General features: G+C 36.8%; 1 protein-coding gene across 2 annotated transcripts; it reads right to left on the reverse strand.

The window, feature by feature from the left end:
• Nucleotides 1-6,607: 6,607 nt before the first annotated feature.
• On the reverse strand, nucleotides 6,608-13,603 carry LOC113717565 (putative late blight resistance protein homolog R1A-3). Of its 2 annotated transcripts, XM_072072983.1 has the most exons (5): nucleotides 13,425-13,603; nucleotides 13,291-13,335; nucleotides 7,766-11,638; nucleotides 7,550-7,595; nucleotides 6,608-6,947 (listed from the first exon to the last, which is right to left on the reverse strand). In XM_072072983.1, exon 3 carries the CDS (start codon nucleotides 11,631-11,633, stop codon nucleotides 7,767-7,769), a length of 3,867 nt encoding a protein of 1,288 aa, XP_071929084.1. In that variant the 5' UTR covers nucleotides 11,634-11,638; nucleotides 13,291-13,335; nucleotides 13,425-13,603; the 3' UTR covers nucleotides 6,608-6,947; nucleotides 7,550-7,595; nucleotide 7,766. The 2 variants fall into 2 exon arrangements, with proteins under 2 accessions (XP_071929084.1, XP_071929085.1); XM_072072984.1 differs by lacking the exons at nucleotides 6,608-6,947; nucleotides 7,550-7,595 and having other exon boundaries at nucleotides 7,750-11,638.
• Between the last annotated feature and the right edge of the window lie 1,170 nt (nucleotides 13,604-14,773).

The raw sequence follows: 14,773 nt of genomic DNA on the forward strand, positions 1-14,773 counted from the left end.
GGGCAAATTTTTATTCTGGGGAAAACCCAAGATTGGGAAACTTCAAGAAATCGATGCTTGTTTGTAAGAGAGAAGATCAAAGCCGAAGGGGACAAGAAAACAGGACTTTAGCGGGAGCAAAATCTGGCAGCAGTGTGGTTTCCACCCACAAGGGCCACACGAGTGCTTCTTATTTTACACCAAAGAAGTATCAACTGTAAAATTCGTTGCAACCTCCATGACTCTTTCGTGGGTTCTCTCTCTCTGTTTACCTCTAACTCAAAAAAGAGGGTCACTTCATTCAAAGGAAATATTTCATCCTTCTTAGATGATATTTTGTAACTGATCATCATCTGAAAAACAGCCAACATCAACCATGGAAAGAAAGACAGAAGAAAAAGCAAGAGAAATGAGCAAAGCAAATGAGGAGAGGGGTTAAGACTCGTAGGAATGAGGATGGGAAGTGTATGAAAATCTGAAGCAGGTGAAATGGAATAAAGAAGAGTTAGGCTTTAATATTGATGGCATGCAAGAATATTATGTGCGTGTGCAGGCCGTGGGAATTCGTTGCATGGTTTTCTTGTTTTGGTACATTGTGTTGTTTGTGGTTCGCAGGAGTCGAGATTTAAGGAAAAAAGAAGCTTCATAGCTGACATGTAGCAGAAGAGGTGTAACTGAAATATATTGCAAGGAAGGATTAACCTTTAAAGGATATGAAGACAGAGCTGTACAACTCGGTTATATCAACAGTTAATGAGATCATAGCAACACGTAAATGAATAGCAACTAAATTTGCATAATTGGGAAAAATTACGGATTACCCTTCTGCTGTTTTGTGGTCGAACCACATCATCCCCCTATGCTATAAAAATAGACACTCTTTTTTATTTGCTACTATGTCTAGTAAACAATAGCTTCTCATTTTTCTAGAGATGGTTCTTCTGGCATTCCTGCCTTGACTACATACCGGACTCAATGCAGTTCTTTTACAAATAATCTCAAGAAATCTCTGACGATTAATCAACAATTCAGAGAGAATCTTTTCTTCTGAATGAATCCCTACTGTTCCATCCATGCGAGGGGTGGTGGACGAAGCGGAAGAACTAAGAAAAGGTGGCGAAAGCTTTAGATGTAAATCTTTTGGCTGTAACCTAGAATTATCTGACACGATATATGGTAATTCCGTCATTGAAAACAAAGGCGGAAATTTTCTTAGTGCTGTAAAAGTAAGGTAGAACATAAATTCAAGAAATATTGTGCTCAATAAATATGCGTCACTGAAAACAATAGATCAGAGATATTCTCATGTATCCCGCACTAAATTGATTCAGAATGGAGATTCATGCTATGTTATGTTGTAGAAACAGAAATTGTATGCCATCTCACAGTATGCAACTCCAAAACTGATAAATAAATGAAACGTGACTATTTCAGAGAACTAGTAATCATCTCACTTTTTCAAAATCAAGCCACTTCATTGCTAGAAATAGCTTATGTAAAAACAACTTAAACTTTTTGTGAGCAAATATCTGAAAAATAACTTAAAGTTAGTAATTCATAAGCATATCAAGCATACCAGTCCGTTTCTGACAACAGTTCATGACAATAAGCAATCTCATCGGCTATAATCTTGGCATTAATTTCACTTGTTTTTGGTTTGTTCTCCTTAGTGATTCTTAGCTGATTAAATGAGTTGATCAAGCCCAAATCCTTAAAGTGCAATCCATATGGTTTCACTAGTGACGGTGGAACAGCATCGATATCCCCACTAACTGCTAAATATCTCAACTGCACCAATACCTCTATTCCAGTGGGAAAGGTGACGCCCATATTGATACATTCAAAATCTGACACCCTAAGAAGTTTGAAGTGGTAAGAACTGAACAAGATGTCGTAGAGGCATCTTGACTGCTATCCTTAGTGGCAAAGAACATCAAAGAACAAGAGTGGATTGGGCGCAAGGTCTTGACAGGAAAAATGCTTTCTTTTCAAGCCTCATATGTCACAGTATTGGAGGGAAAATGATCATCCAAATCAACACCATAAACTGAGTCATCAAACGAAGCATATGGTTTGTCATACCTAGTTATAAGCTCGAGAAAATTCTCTACCTTTGCTTTTGAAAGGCACAAATGACGAAGCAAATCATGAACATGGCATGTATTGCCCCTTCCATTAGATCTCCTTTTTGAATCATACTAGGATGCAATCAAGTAGATCCATTAAGCAATCCTCTGCAGCATCGTCTGAGCACTTCAACTCAGTCATTTGTACAAAACACTCAGCAACCCATAACCATGTCAACTTGCTAATCAGAATATCTTTGTCTTCCTGAAATGCACCCAGATAGAGAAAGCATGTTCATAAGTGTGCTGGCAGGTGATGGTAGCTCAACTGCAATATCTCCTTGCACCAAGACACTGGATTTTCAACAACCAGCGAGCTTAAATTGTCTGCAACTTCCTTCCACTTGTTCTGTTGCTTTTCTGTTTTTTTGAGGATACCAGGTATTGCAATAATTGCAAGTGGTAGTCCTTTACAATTTTCAGCAATTTTCTTCCCAAATCCCAACAGTTCATCAGGACAATTCCTATCAGGAAATGTTCTCATCTGCCACAGTTTCCAACTTTCTCATGAGACAGTATAAGAGAATGAGGGACAGTATCAAATTCAGCTATTGCAGCCAAGTCATGGAGACGACTCATAATCAAAATTCTACATCCATGTCCATCTTCTGGTAATGAACCTTCCAAGTCCATCAACACAGCAATATTCCAGACATCATCCATAAGTTTGGTTCGCCATATTGGCCGATATTGATACGTATCGGCCAAGTTGTAACTGGAACGGAGGGGACCGGTACGATACCATTCCCGAATCGGGGATATTATCATATCCGCGACGACTCACTCTGACTCGGCCGATATTGACCAATTTGAATCCGTGATGCATGATATCGGCCGATATATCCTAGTCAACTCGGATATTTTTCAAATTGTGCCTTTTTTGGTATTTTTTAATTTTAGTAATTTTTTCAAAATTTTTGAAAACTTTCATGTGTTATAATATGCGTATTACCCGATATTCAACCGATATGCCGCGACGGTTGTGGAACAACCGAGACGGCGACGCGACCGCTACCCGCTATGGCGAACCGTGTCCATAACTATGAGATATGCACCACGCTTCAACTGCTGATATAGCTGTAATGCTAAGTCCTCATCATCCATTTGACAAATATTATCACTAGGCACTCTAATGTTGCTCAAAATTTTAAGCAACAATTCCCTCTTTTTATATTCTTGGAAGACTGAGCACCAACCATGAGCATGAAAGTGATTTGCAACTCTAGGATGATTGTATAAATTCTTAGCGAGAGTTGTCTTTCCCATCCCTGTCATGCCAACAATGGAAACAATATCAAGTCGTGAAGATCCTCAAGTAAGTCATTTAATTATAAACAATCCTTGATCAACTTATAGCCTGCTCGTATTTGGCAGATTACGGCTTGAAGCGTTGGCAGCAGTCTGAACTGGTCTACTCCTCACCAATTTTGGTGGCCTGGATCTTAACAAGTCTAATATCTTCTTCTAGGAGGTAATAAAAACATAAGAAATATCGCCAATTAGAAGCTCTCCCAACCTCAATGCAGTCGATTGTATATTCCACCTTATATGCGATATCTATAACAGCTTCAACAACGTTCTTCAATTTTGGATGCTCAGTATCCAGCTCCACAAGCAAAGATCTTAAAAGTTCTTAGTTCTAACAAAATCTGATTGATGTAATGCGTCATTGGTGCCACTGACTCAGGTTTACGATTCAGCAGCTTCTCCATGTTTCCCAAGAGGAAAGCAAGGAAGCCCATCAAACCTCTCAGAAATTTAATAACGTACAAAATGGAAGACAAGTAATTATTTACACTTATAATTGATAAACAACCAAAAAATATATGATCCTGATACTTAAGAGAATGAACACTGATCCTAGTCCTATGATCCATCCAAACGTGACAATGTGGCATGAGACTCAAGGGAATGAATACTGATATTAATCCTACACTGTACAATATATCCATCCTTGAAGCTTGAAACTTCAACTATAGCTAGTGAAAACGTTTAATTTGGTACAACTTTAAGAAAATGCAAAAGTACTCAAGCTGCATTCATGGAAGACAATTTCTGGTTTTCAATTTAAGCTGCACAAGTTTTACCATTTTCCAACAGCTTGTGCTCTTGCTAATGGTGCATCACATTGGCTTGCAGAGGAAGATGATGGTTTCAACTTTCAACTGTATCATTGCCTTTGATATTTCCAGTGAAGAATTCGAGAACTTGCCCCACTAATGGGGAAGGTAATTTTTCAGCAAAATTGTTGCCTTTCTTTACTTTATTGTTATATTTCAAGTGAAAGATATCATGTCAATTTATGGATCATGGATGAATTAATATGAAGTGGACAGAACTTGGACTAAGTTAAAATCTCATTTGAAATTCCCGACATATATATGCTCAAACCGATCATATATATGCTCAAACCAAAGCAGGTAACTGCTTTTGCAGATTGATGGAACAGAAACGCTTGTGCTCTATGATCTTGGAACCGGATACTTTAGAGACGTAGCCACTGCAAATGGTGCAGCTAGTTTCGTTAGATGTGAGTCTATTGATCACTGGCATGAAAATGCCTTCTTGCATGTCTTCATGTACCAATTTCGAACTTGTGTAGCACTACATTTATCTCTTCTGGTTGCCATTCTCTGTTCTTAACCAAAAGCTCATTTCTCCAATTTCTTATTCAAATTTAATTACAATTGAAGATGTCCGTTTGTTGTGAGTGCAATCATCCTAATCCAGAACCCTCTATCAGTTAGAAGTTGAAGCTGCAAGCCATTTCACTTTATCCATTTGCCATCTTGCACAGGGATTAAATTCATGCTGAGTACGTTCATACTTTCTGTACTAATGGCAGAAAATACATCAAATAAACATGGCACAGATACGTGTAGATCTGAAATCAATAAATATAACAGGTCTAAAAAAACATTACAAATAACGATAAATATTGATGCTCCTATATATCTTTCATCCGGATGAATCACTATAACCCAAATACATCAGTGTATGTCTGTTGACAATCAGATCTGATTAAAACTAGTTCAAGTCCAAAGTAAGTCCATACCTAAAATACATAACTTAGATGTTGTAAACTCTTGTTTTTTTTTGCAAACAACATCACATTCATTGTCACCAACTCATTTTTAGATAACAAACAAACTGAAAAAAAAGACAAGGAAAGAGGCTAAAACTAACTTGGAGAAATTAAAGGAAGCAAAATTGCATGTTGAATTAGTGGGATACAGAAAAGCAAAGGATGAAGGAAAGCAAATGCATAAATCACTTGTACACAGCCTAATTTTACATAACAGACAGTCTGTGTATAAACATGACATTTGGGAAATTGTTTACAGTTTTTCCGTATAATATTTTTGTGTGTATAACACAAGAATAGCACATGACATTTGTGTGTGTATAATGTCATTAAACATGACATTTGTGTGTGTAATTAAATGAAGAGGTGGTCAAATTTTTGGCCCACTAATTTATCCTTTGGCTCAGAATATTTTTCTTTTGAATATTAACGGTTTTAATAGTTTTTTTTTTTTGTCAAATGTCAACTTCTATATATTTAACGGTTTTAATAGTTAAGTAACCAAAACTTTAGAATAATAGTGGTTGAGTTGCCTTCTAAGTGCTCTATGTATGTAGTCAGTTATTGCTAGAGAAGTATAACAGTTGTTGGTTGTTGCTAGCTAGCATGTAATTAGCATCCCATTGTTTTGTACATCCACATGTCAGGTTTGCAAGAAGATAGAGTGCAATATAATTGACATTTTTGAGCCAATCAAACCAAAATACCTATTTCATAATAAATAAAATTAGAGCACAGTGATGAATAGGATCGTATTGACAGAGATTGGGATGATTTATTTCTTCCAAAGCAATGAATAGAAAGGGGAGATTTTGGAGATTAAACCAACTGATTAATTTAAACACATACAAAAATTAAGTAAAATTAAATTAATAATAATGAATCTCTAGCCAAAGGAATAATTTCCAAAATGATTCGTACAATTTTCAGACGGCTTTCATTACAATTTTCACAACAAAGCATAAGAATTAGACACGAACAAACCACCTTGGCTGTGCCAGTTTAGCATCAAACTATATTTACAGCCCTTGACCATTTCAGATCTATATCAAATGGCACAAGACAGAAATTTTGACAGCATTGAGCATCAACTTCTTATATAGACAATGACTATCAGGCTATCTTCCAGATAACTTTCCTTCCCCCCCCCCCCCCCCCCCCCCCCCCCCCAACAAAAAAAAAAACCGGCAAAAGCCGAGAGAGAGTGAATAAGTAGATGCTGCACAAACATCTTTCATAGCCAATCCTAGAAGAGCAGAAGTCACATGGACAATGCACAACTAGTACCAGCAACTTATAATCAATGATGTAGTTCGCCTTCTGAAGTGTTAGAAAACGACTGGTACAACAAACTTATCAATGCACCAAAGCAGAATCATGGTAGAGGCATCATGGCATCATTAAACGATAGTTTCACTTTCAGGCATCATTTGTCATAGCCATTTGCAGAGAGGTAGAGACCACTTTTCTGAGCTCACCCGTCCCATTCCAACAAGTATATATTAATGAATACTTCGTCAAGATATTCATCCAGTTGGTAGTATTCCTGCTTTTTGCTCATTTCCATTTTTCTCTAGCTGGCAGTTGATCTATGAGCCAGAAGTTAGGATATTTTTCTCTTCCATCTATTTCATTGTATTTTTTTCCCTTCTTGAAAGATCTCTTCCCACTTTGATCAGCAACTAACAAATACTGGACCTCGAAAATTTTGAAGTGTTGATGCTGCTTTTTCTTACAAAAATGCAACAGAATCGCTCCTACGACAAATCACAACAGATGTGCTTAAATTAAAGTGCAGAGATTAAATCAAAATGCTGTTTACATGATTTCAACAGATGTGCCCAAGCCAAAGAAATTGATTCTAAACTAAACTCATATTGATAGATTTGAGCCACCTGTTGAAGATGCAGCTTACCAACTAATTGCAAATGGGACGTCAGAATGCATGCTAAGTCGGATGAAGAACATAGTAACAGTCTATATACTTAAAATTTTCGGGTACAACATCCTTTCATCTAGCTTGAAATTCCTCCAACCCCAGGAACTTTCAGCATCTTTTCGGTTAATCAGTGAGATGAGAAAACAACAATCCATGAAAAATATCTTCAAGCAAATTATTATTAAAGATTAAGTACACAGAAAAAAGTACTTATTAGAACCAGTTTCTCATGTTTGCCAAGCTGTCATTAACTATACACACATATTCTACCCAACAAGGTTGCAAAAGCAAACAGCATTCTTTGCATTAAAAAAAAAAGGAATAAAGAAAGTCTCAGGTCATTCAGCTATTTACTTCAAGAAAAGAAACCTACTCTGCATTACTTAAGCTGAAATGTATAAAAGAAATAAAAATGTGTACCTGACATTTATGCGTGTGCTCAGCTGGTTTTAAGGATCATACCAATCTGTAGCCAGATTGAAGAGGATTTTAGAAATTAGATAGTTCTGATTTCATAAACACATGACCATTCAGACCAAAGAATTGAAAACCTCCAGAAGTTGCTTTGTGAAATATGAATGATTATATCACTGAACTGATCCAACATGTAAAATTAGTACTAGGAGTGGATCTAACCTCATGAGTGGAATTCTTCTCTTCTTTGACTCCTTTTCTGAGTAGATCTAATAATAATGCTCTTTAAGTCCTTGTTTCCCCATTCTCTCTGTTCTTGCAGAATTTGCTCCACAGAATTTACAGCAGACTCACTACACCTTTTCACCTCGATCATTTGAAGAGTGAGGCTTTCCCCTAAACAAGGAGGGACCTCTTCCAGCTCCTCACAAAACTCCAAAACCAATTTCTCAAGACAGGAAAAATTATCAGAAGAGGCAGTCCACCTACGAATGTACAACCCTGACAGTTTCAAAAATCGGAGGTTACGGAATTCCCCTTCTTCCATCTCCCATTCTTCCTCCCGAACGGAACGATGGCATAATTTGAGCACTACAAGGTTGGGCAGATTTTTTCCAATTGCTGAAATTTTTCCCCACGGCCAATAATTATACGAGAGAGTCAACTTTTTCAAATTCAAATTCAATGAGAACTCAAACTCATCTCCGCTAATCCTGCTTATCTTAAGTGATTCTAGTCGACTCATGTAGTTCAGCACGAGAATCTCCTTGCGATTTCCACCAGATCTGAGTGCTCGGAAACTTTCGTATGTCATCCTTTGGATTCCATATGTTATTGTTAGCCTGCGGGTGCTCTGTAACTTTGATAGTATCTTTTGTGCATTTTGAGAATAGGGATGGATTGCAAGGCTTAAAGTGACTAAATGTTTTAAATCAGGGGAGCCTTCAAGATTGTCCATGGGAAATATGAAACCACAGTCGGACAATGATGTGACAAGATACCTCAATGTTTCAATGCTCCAGATAGTGTTTGGCAACATATAATTTCCACAGCGTGCTTCTACTACAAAAGTTTCTAACCTTGAGAGGTTGGCTATTGCAGATGGGATATCCCCAACAAAACGTCCAATTCTCAAGTACCTCAAGTGAATAAGGAATACTACTTCCCTTGGAAAAGATGAAGTCCAATAAGGAGTGTTCCAGAAATCCAGCACTCTAAGAAGTTTAGACAGCAGAAATTTGGATGAATTCTTATCCAGCTGTGTATAACTATCACCACAGAAGAGCAAAGAACGCAAATTGGGAAAAAACAGCCTTGATTTTGTAAGCCCCATAGTCATGGTAGGGTGAATAGACAATCGATGGGGCTTGCATGGTCCAGTAAAAGTTAAAAGGTTATCCACATGTAAAATCTGTAGAAAACTTTCTTCTTCAGCTTTCACCACGCAAAACTCATGTACCAAATCATGGATTCGGCAAGCTTTGATCCCCCCTAAAGATCTTTGTTGGGCAGCTATAACTAAACTTCTCCCAATCAGATCCATCAAATATTCATCTGCCACATCCTCTAAACTCTTTCCTTCAATCTTTTGCACGAATCCTTCCGAGATCCAAATCCATAACAACCTTCGGATAGGAATTTCTTGGTCTTCTTGAAATGCACCGAAGTAAAGAAAGCATGGCTTCAAATAATCCGGTAAATTATTGTAACTTAGCTCAATTGTCTTCATGCAATATTCATTGTCAACATAAATGCTGGAAGTTAAATGTATTACAACTTCTTCCCAGCAATCTTGCTTGGTAGTAGCAAGAATTCCGGCAACAAGGACAACTGTGAGAGGCAGGCCTTTACAGTATTTTGCTGCGTTCAGTAAAACATTACTTAATATTGGAGGACAATCTTCATTGGCAAATAGCTTTTTCTGCAGCAATTCGCAGCTCTCATTATCTGTAAGTGGGCGAAGATGGTGAGGCTCGCTATCAAGCTTAATTTGCAATGGCAATTCCTGAAATCTGCTGGTTAAGAGAATCCTGCTTCCATTGCAATCATCTGGCAGTGACAGTTTCAATAAATCCCACCCCAGAATGTCCCAAACATCATCCAAAACTATGAGATACCTATTTCCCTTCAACAATTTGCGTAGCCTCTCAGCCATATAATCTTCATCTGTCCGAAAATATTCATCTGAGTTCCCGCGATCAATATTACACAACATTTGAACTAACAAACTATGCTTGGTATATGCTCGAGAAAAACAACACCAAGAACGAATGTGAAAGTGGGACTTTACCAAAGGATCACCATAAACTTTATTGGCTAATGTTGTCTTACCAAGACCAGGCATACCCACAATGGCAACAATATCCAACCGGCTTGGTCCCCTTACAAGTCCATCAATTATAATCTCCCCCTCGTCATTGAGACCCACCACAGCTTCATTAGATATTGGAGCAGTAACTTGTGATGGCATGCGAATGGTAGTCTTGACAATACTCTGGGTTTCATAGTCAAATCGTATGTTATCATAAATCTCTTTGGCCTCAATCTTCATAAGCTTGACATCTCCAGCAATAACATCCAAACAATGTTGATGTTTTCCACCAGGTAGTGTAGAGTCAATGATTATCTCTGCCCTGTATGCCAGCTCAATAATACGACTCCACAGAGCTTTGAGTTTTTCATTCCGCTTCCGCTGCTCTGCAATCTTGCCTAGCAAAGATCTTAAGAAATCAAGATCTTCACGAACTGTGCGGATTTGATTATTTGGGAAGGCAATTGAATTAGCTGTAGAATTTTCTAGTTCCTTGAGAGTTTCTAAAAGAAAATCAATAGAGCCCAGCTCATTAGTCCTAGGGAAACTAATTGATGATGATGGTGGTTGTAGTGGACAAATCTGTTCAATTTCTGGAATAATGAGCTTGAGCAGTTCGAGCAAATGAGAAGCCACAAGATCTATTTGCTTGGGCAAGCTTTCTGTCATTTCACTCTTATAAAGGGAGAAAATCACAATTCCAGCATCACAGACCACAAATCCAATAAGATCCTTCATTTCATCATTTAGCTCACCGAACTTCTCGTGCCGCTGGCTGAGAAGGACACTCAGGAATCTTGCTCCCTCATAGAGTTTTAGTAATTGATCCTTCACCGGAAGCAAGAAACTGGTGTAAGATTCTGTTAGCTCCATAATAATATGTAAAAGATGATCAATAAATTCGGCCACTAGGTGCTTATTCTTCTCCAGGGCTAAAGTGTGTGATGATGGTGACAACTTGGAAGCTGTCAAGACGTGGATATAAGTTTCTCGGACTTGAAGATCAACGGGATCAATCTTCTTTTGTATCAGTTGAGAAATTTCAGATTCCATCTCGTTGCACACCTGTTCATCATTTCTCTGAAACCAAGATGTAGAGATCAGGCTTGCAGCATTAATGGCCACAACTTCAATGTGAACTAACAGATCTACTAATTGCTGACCCTTAACACCTTGTAGTGTTGCAAAGCAAATGAAACTCTTCAAGAACATTAGCTTCTCTTGAAGGGTTCCCATTACACTTTGCAGAGCTGCATCATCCCTGTAATTTCTGGTGCAAAGACGCCTCAGATTCTCTAAAATGGAATCGATGATATCCATAACCAGTTGTGAATCTCCCAGCAAGTAGTAATGCAATAAACTAACGATGTTTAATTCCTTGATATCTGAATCAAAAATCAACCGAATATTGCCCTCGAATCTGTCGAGCTGGCATTTGAAGTCATCAGGCGATATACGTCTAACACGATCAAAGTGAGGTTCATGCGTTATTCCACTAACCAGCTCTTGAATCCTCAAAGAGATACTGCTGAGCCTCAAACTGTCAGACTCAGCATCACCCCTGTCCTCCTTATCATATTCCAAACACATACACTCTTTGCTTCTCTTCCTCCTAAAATTTCTAATATACAGATCAAAGGTTTCCAATAGACTTATCCCCATATTCAGCTCCCAGATATGAGATTTGAACAGACCTTTGTACCTAGTGTCTAAGTAGTCCAGATGATTACGAGCAACATCAAAGCAACTAGTGCTGCTGCTGGAGGAGATGTTCCTCATTGTACCTGCTTTTCACTCAGAAATGAGATTTCTGCCCATTGTAGCCATTGATATTCAAGATCAACAACTTTCTTATTATCTAACAATATTCACAGTTTGCCATCAGGACTCTATCTCTCTGTTTTTTTTTTTTCCCTTTTTTCTTTTTTGCGTGTGGCAGGGTGGTGCTAAAATATTGCAAGACTTTACCCTCTTCCTCTTGAGTCTTTGTCAAGGGAAGCTCGCATCGATACAACAGGCATAAGCTGTTGGGGTCCCCATATCAAAGATTAAAGCATTAGAGACGCATTCAGCTGAGGCCTGATGGCTTTGTAATTTGCCACAACCCTTTTTACCGCAACAATATTTTTTACCACAACAATATTTTTTACCACAAAACGTGAAAGGGAAAAAAAATAGATGAAAGAAAATCAATCTATAGTATTGTAGTTTCAATCAAATGCGAATATGGCCAGCACTAAAAATGAACAAAATGAGAAATATCAATTAGATTAGCAGTCAAAATAAACAATAGAAAAATCAGAAGAAAATTATCCATGGCTATTGTTTAAGAATGTATAACTAAATGCATTTAAGGATTTAGAGACAATTGTTTTAATTGCCAATGTATGTGAGTGCTGATGTTTTAATGCTTCTTTTTTTTAAATTTGGCAACTTCTCCAAATTTAAAAAGTTGTATAATAAGAATAACAATTTTACTCCTTTTCCCGTGTGAGATAACTTGAGCCTGTAAACCATCTAAATCATTTTTTCTTTTTTGGTTTTCTACATGCACCAAGAAATGGTTTAGTGTTTTTTTACATAACCTTCCTATGATTTTAAAAGCCATACATAACGCCCTTACGGTTTGGATTAAAGTGTTAAAGTAACGGAAATGATCATTATAATGGAATCACCTAAAATATCAAAAATACCCTTATGTAAAGTTAAAATTTATTTATTAACCAAGAGGGTTATATATATTTTTTAAAAACCATAAGAGTGTTATACGGTAAAGTATTAAACTATAAAGGAATTATATGGTAAAATATAAAAATTATATGGGGTTAGTGTGTCATTTATTTATAAGGGTAATTTCGACATTTTTAAAAGTTATGAATGACTATTTCAGTTAGTTTGACACTTTAATTCAAACCATGAGAGAATTATGTATAGTTTTGAAATTATAGAGGGATTATGTTTTTTTTTTTTTGAATCAGAAACTCTACATACGTGCGATATTATTTTCTCAGTAACAGCTCTTAACCAAAATACATAATCATTACAAAATACTCGAGAAATTTACATTAATATCATAGTTACTCGTCATATCACATCACATGAAATTCGTTCACATAATTGCTTCACCTAAAATCGATAGGTCACGGGTTCAAATCATCAAGGAATTAAGCGAGACACCACTGTTAAATCCTCTTTTTAAAAGAAAAAAAAAATTCAGTACTTTTAGCACTGTATGTATTCAAATCAAAATTTGATTTATCTAATGCTGAGTCAAATAAAAAAGCTGAAATTTCCTCCTATTTCATCCTATTACGTCCCAGGCATAAGTGAAGCGATGATATGCGAGAATGAAGTGTCAAGAACACATGGAAGCCAAATACATTTCAACCAAAATAATGTGTGGAAAAAAGAAAAGAAAAAGAAATTCAGCACTTACTTTGGAGAGAATGAACGCTATATGGCAACAAGTGATCTGTTGAATCTGCAGAAATTCCATTTATATGGTGAAGCCACGTTTAAAAAGAAAAACTTTAAACTTAAAAAAAAAAAAAGACGAAATTCAGCACTCACTCGAGAGAAAATGAAACCCCTGGCAATAGCTGGTGATCTAGTGAATATACAAAAAATTCCCAGTATATCTCGCACCTACACACTCAAAATTAAGTTTAAGAAAAAGAAGAACATTCCGAGGAAGACGATGATTCCAACCAAAATGAAAGAATGCAAGACTTTTTGCAGTGAGATGGTCCAAATTCAATGTAACGGACAAAGTAGTAGTCCTAGTAGCGGTAGGTTAGGACTCACTATTTTATTATAAGGAACTCTCTTTGATTTTTGAGTGTGTGGTGGGGAGGGATGGTGGGCGTGGCACTGATAAATATCACAAGATTTTCCTTCTTCCACATGAAACCTTATCCAGACAAGATGCTGTGTTAATCAAGAATTTGGCAAGTGCGGTAGAAGGCTTTGACGTGTGTGGTAGAATACTGTGTTTGCTATAAAATTTTCCTTTGCATACTTTATGTAATTATTGGTCACTCTAAGGCGGAACAAGCATGCTATAGCAGCGGGCTCAGATTTCACGAGAACTGTTGACGGATATTGATTAATCAATCTCAGAAATTTTGATGAACAAATGACTAGAAATTAGAGATGCAGCGCAACAAATGGCATGGTAAGTTATCGTAAAATGATCATTAGCATATTTGGTGTAAGTTCATAGAGTTTTGATATAATTTTGAATTTTATACAAATTTAGTTATATGAGATGATAAATTTAAATTTACAGTCCGTTTGGACGATTTTACATCAAAAGGGGGAAGAACTGGACCGACCGGTTGGATTGGACAAATTCCAACTTATGATACCTGTGATATATATATATATATATATATATATATATGAAGTATGATTTGGCTAATAGTTACCTGTTGAATATTTGCTAAAAGGAGTCTCATGTGATTTTTTTAAAAAGTATAATTTATTTGAAAGAGTGCTTAAATGCAAAACATATAATAATTGGGATTGTGTAACAAGTATCCATGCCGATTGGAAAAACAAAACCATATAATTATAAATATAAATTAATGATTGACTATATATATATATATGTTTGTAGTGATATGTTTGGAAAAAAATCCAAATTCAAATTTATGCAACTTTCGTATGATCTAACAACTATAATACATTGCCATCAAGATTCTATTCTTTTGCGTACACGCTGCTTGCAAGGCTCTTTTTTTTTGCTTGTGTGGTGGAGAGGGATGGTGGGGCATGGTACAGATAAATATCGCAAGAATTTTCCTTCTTCCACATGAAATTTTTTGCGTATGTGGTGGGACGGTGGTGGGGCGTGGTGCTAATAAATATTGTAAGATTTTTCCTTCTTCCACTTGAAACTTTATCAAGAGAAGCTGTGT

This window comes from Coffea arabica, chromosome 11e (genome assembly GCF_036785885.1).
Source record: "Coffea arabica cultivar ET-39 chromosome 11e, Coffea Arabica ET-39 HiFi, whole genome shotgun sequence".
Taxonomy (NCBI): domain Eukaryota; kingdom Viridiplantae; phylum Streptophyta; class Magnoliopsida; order Gentianales; family Rubiaceae; genus Coffea; species Coffea arabica.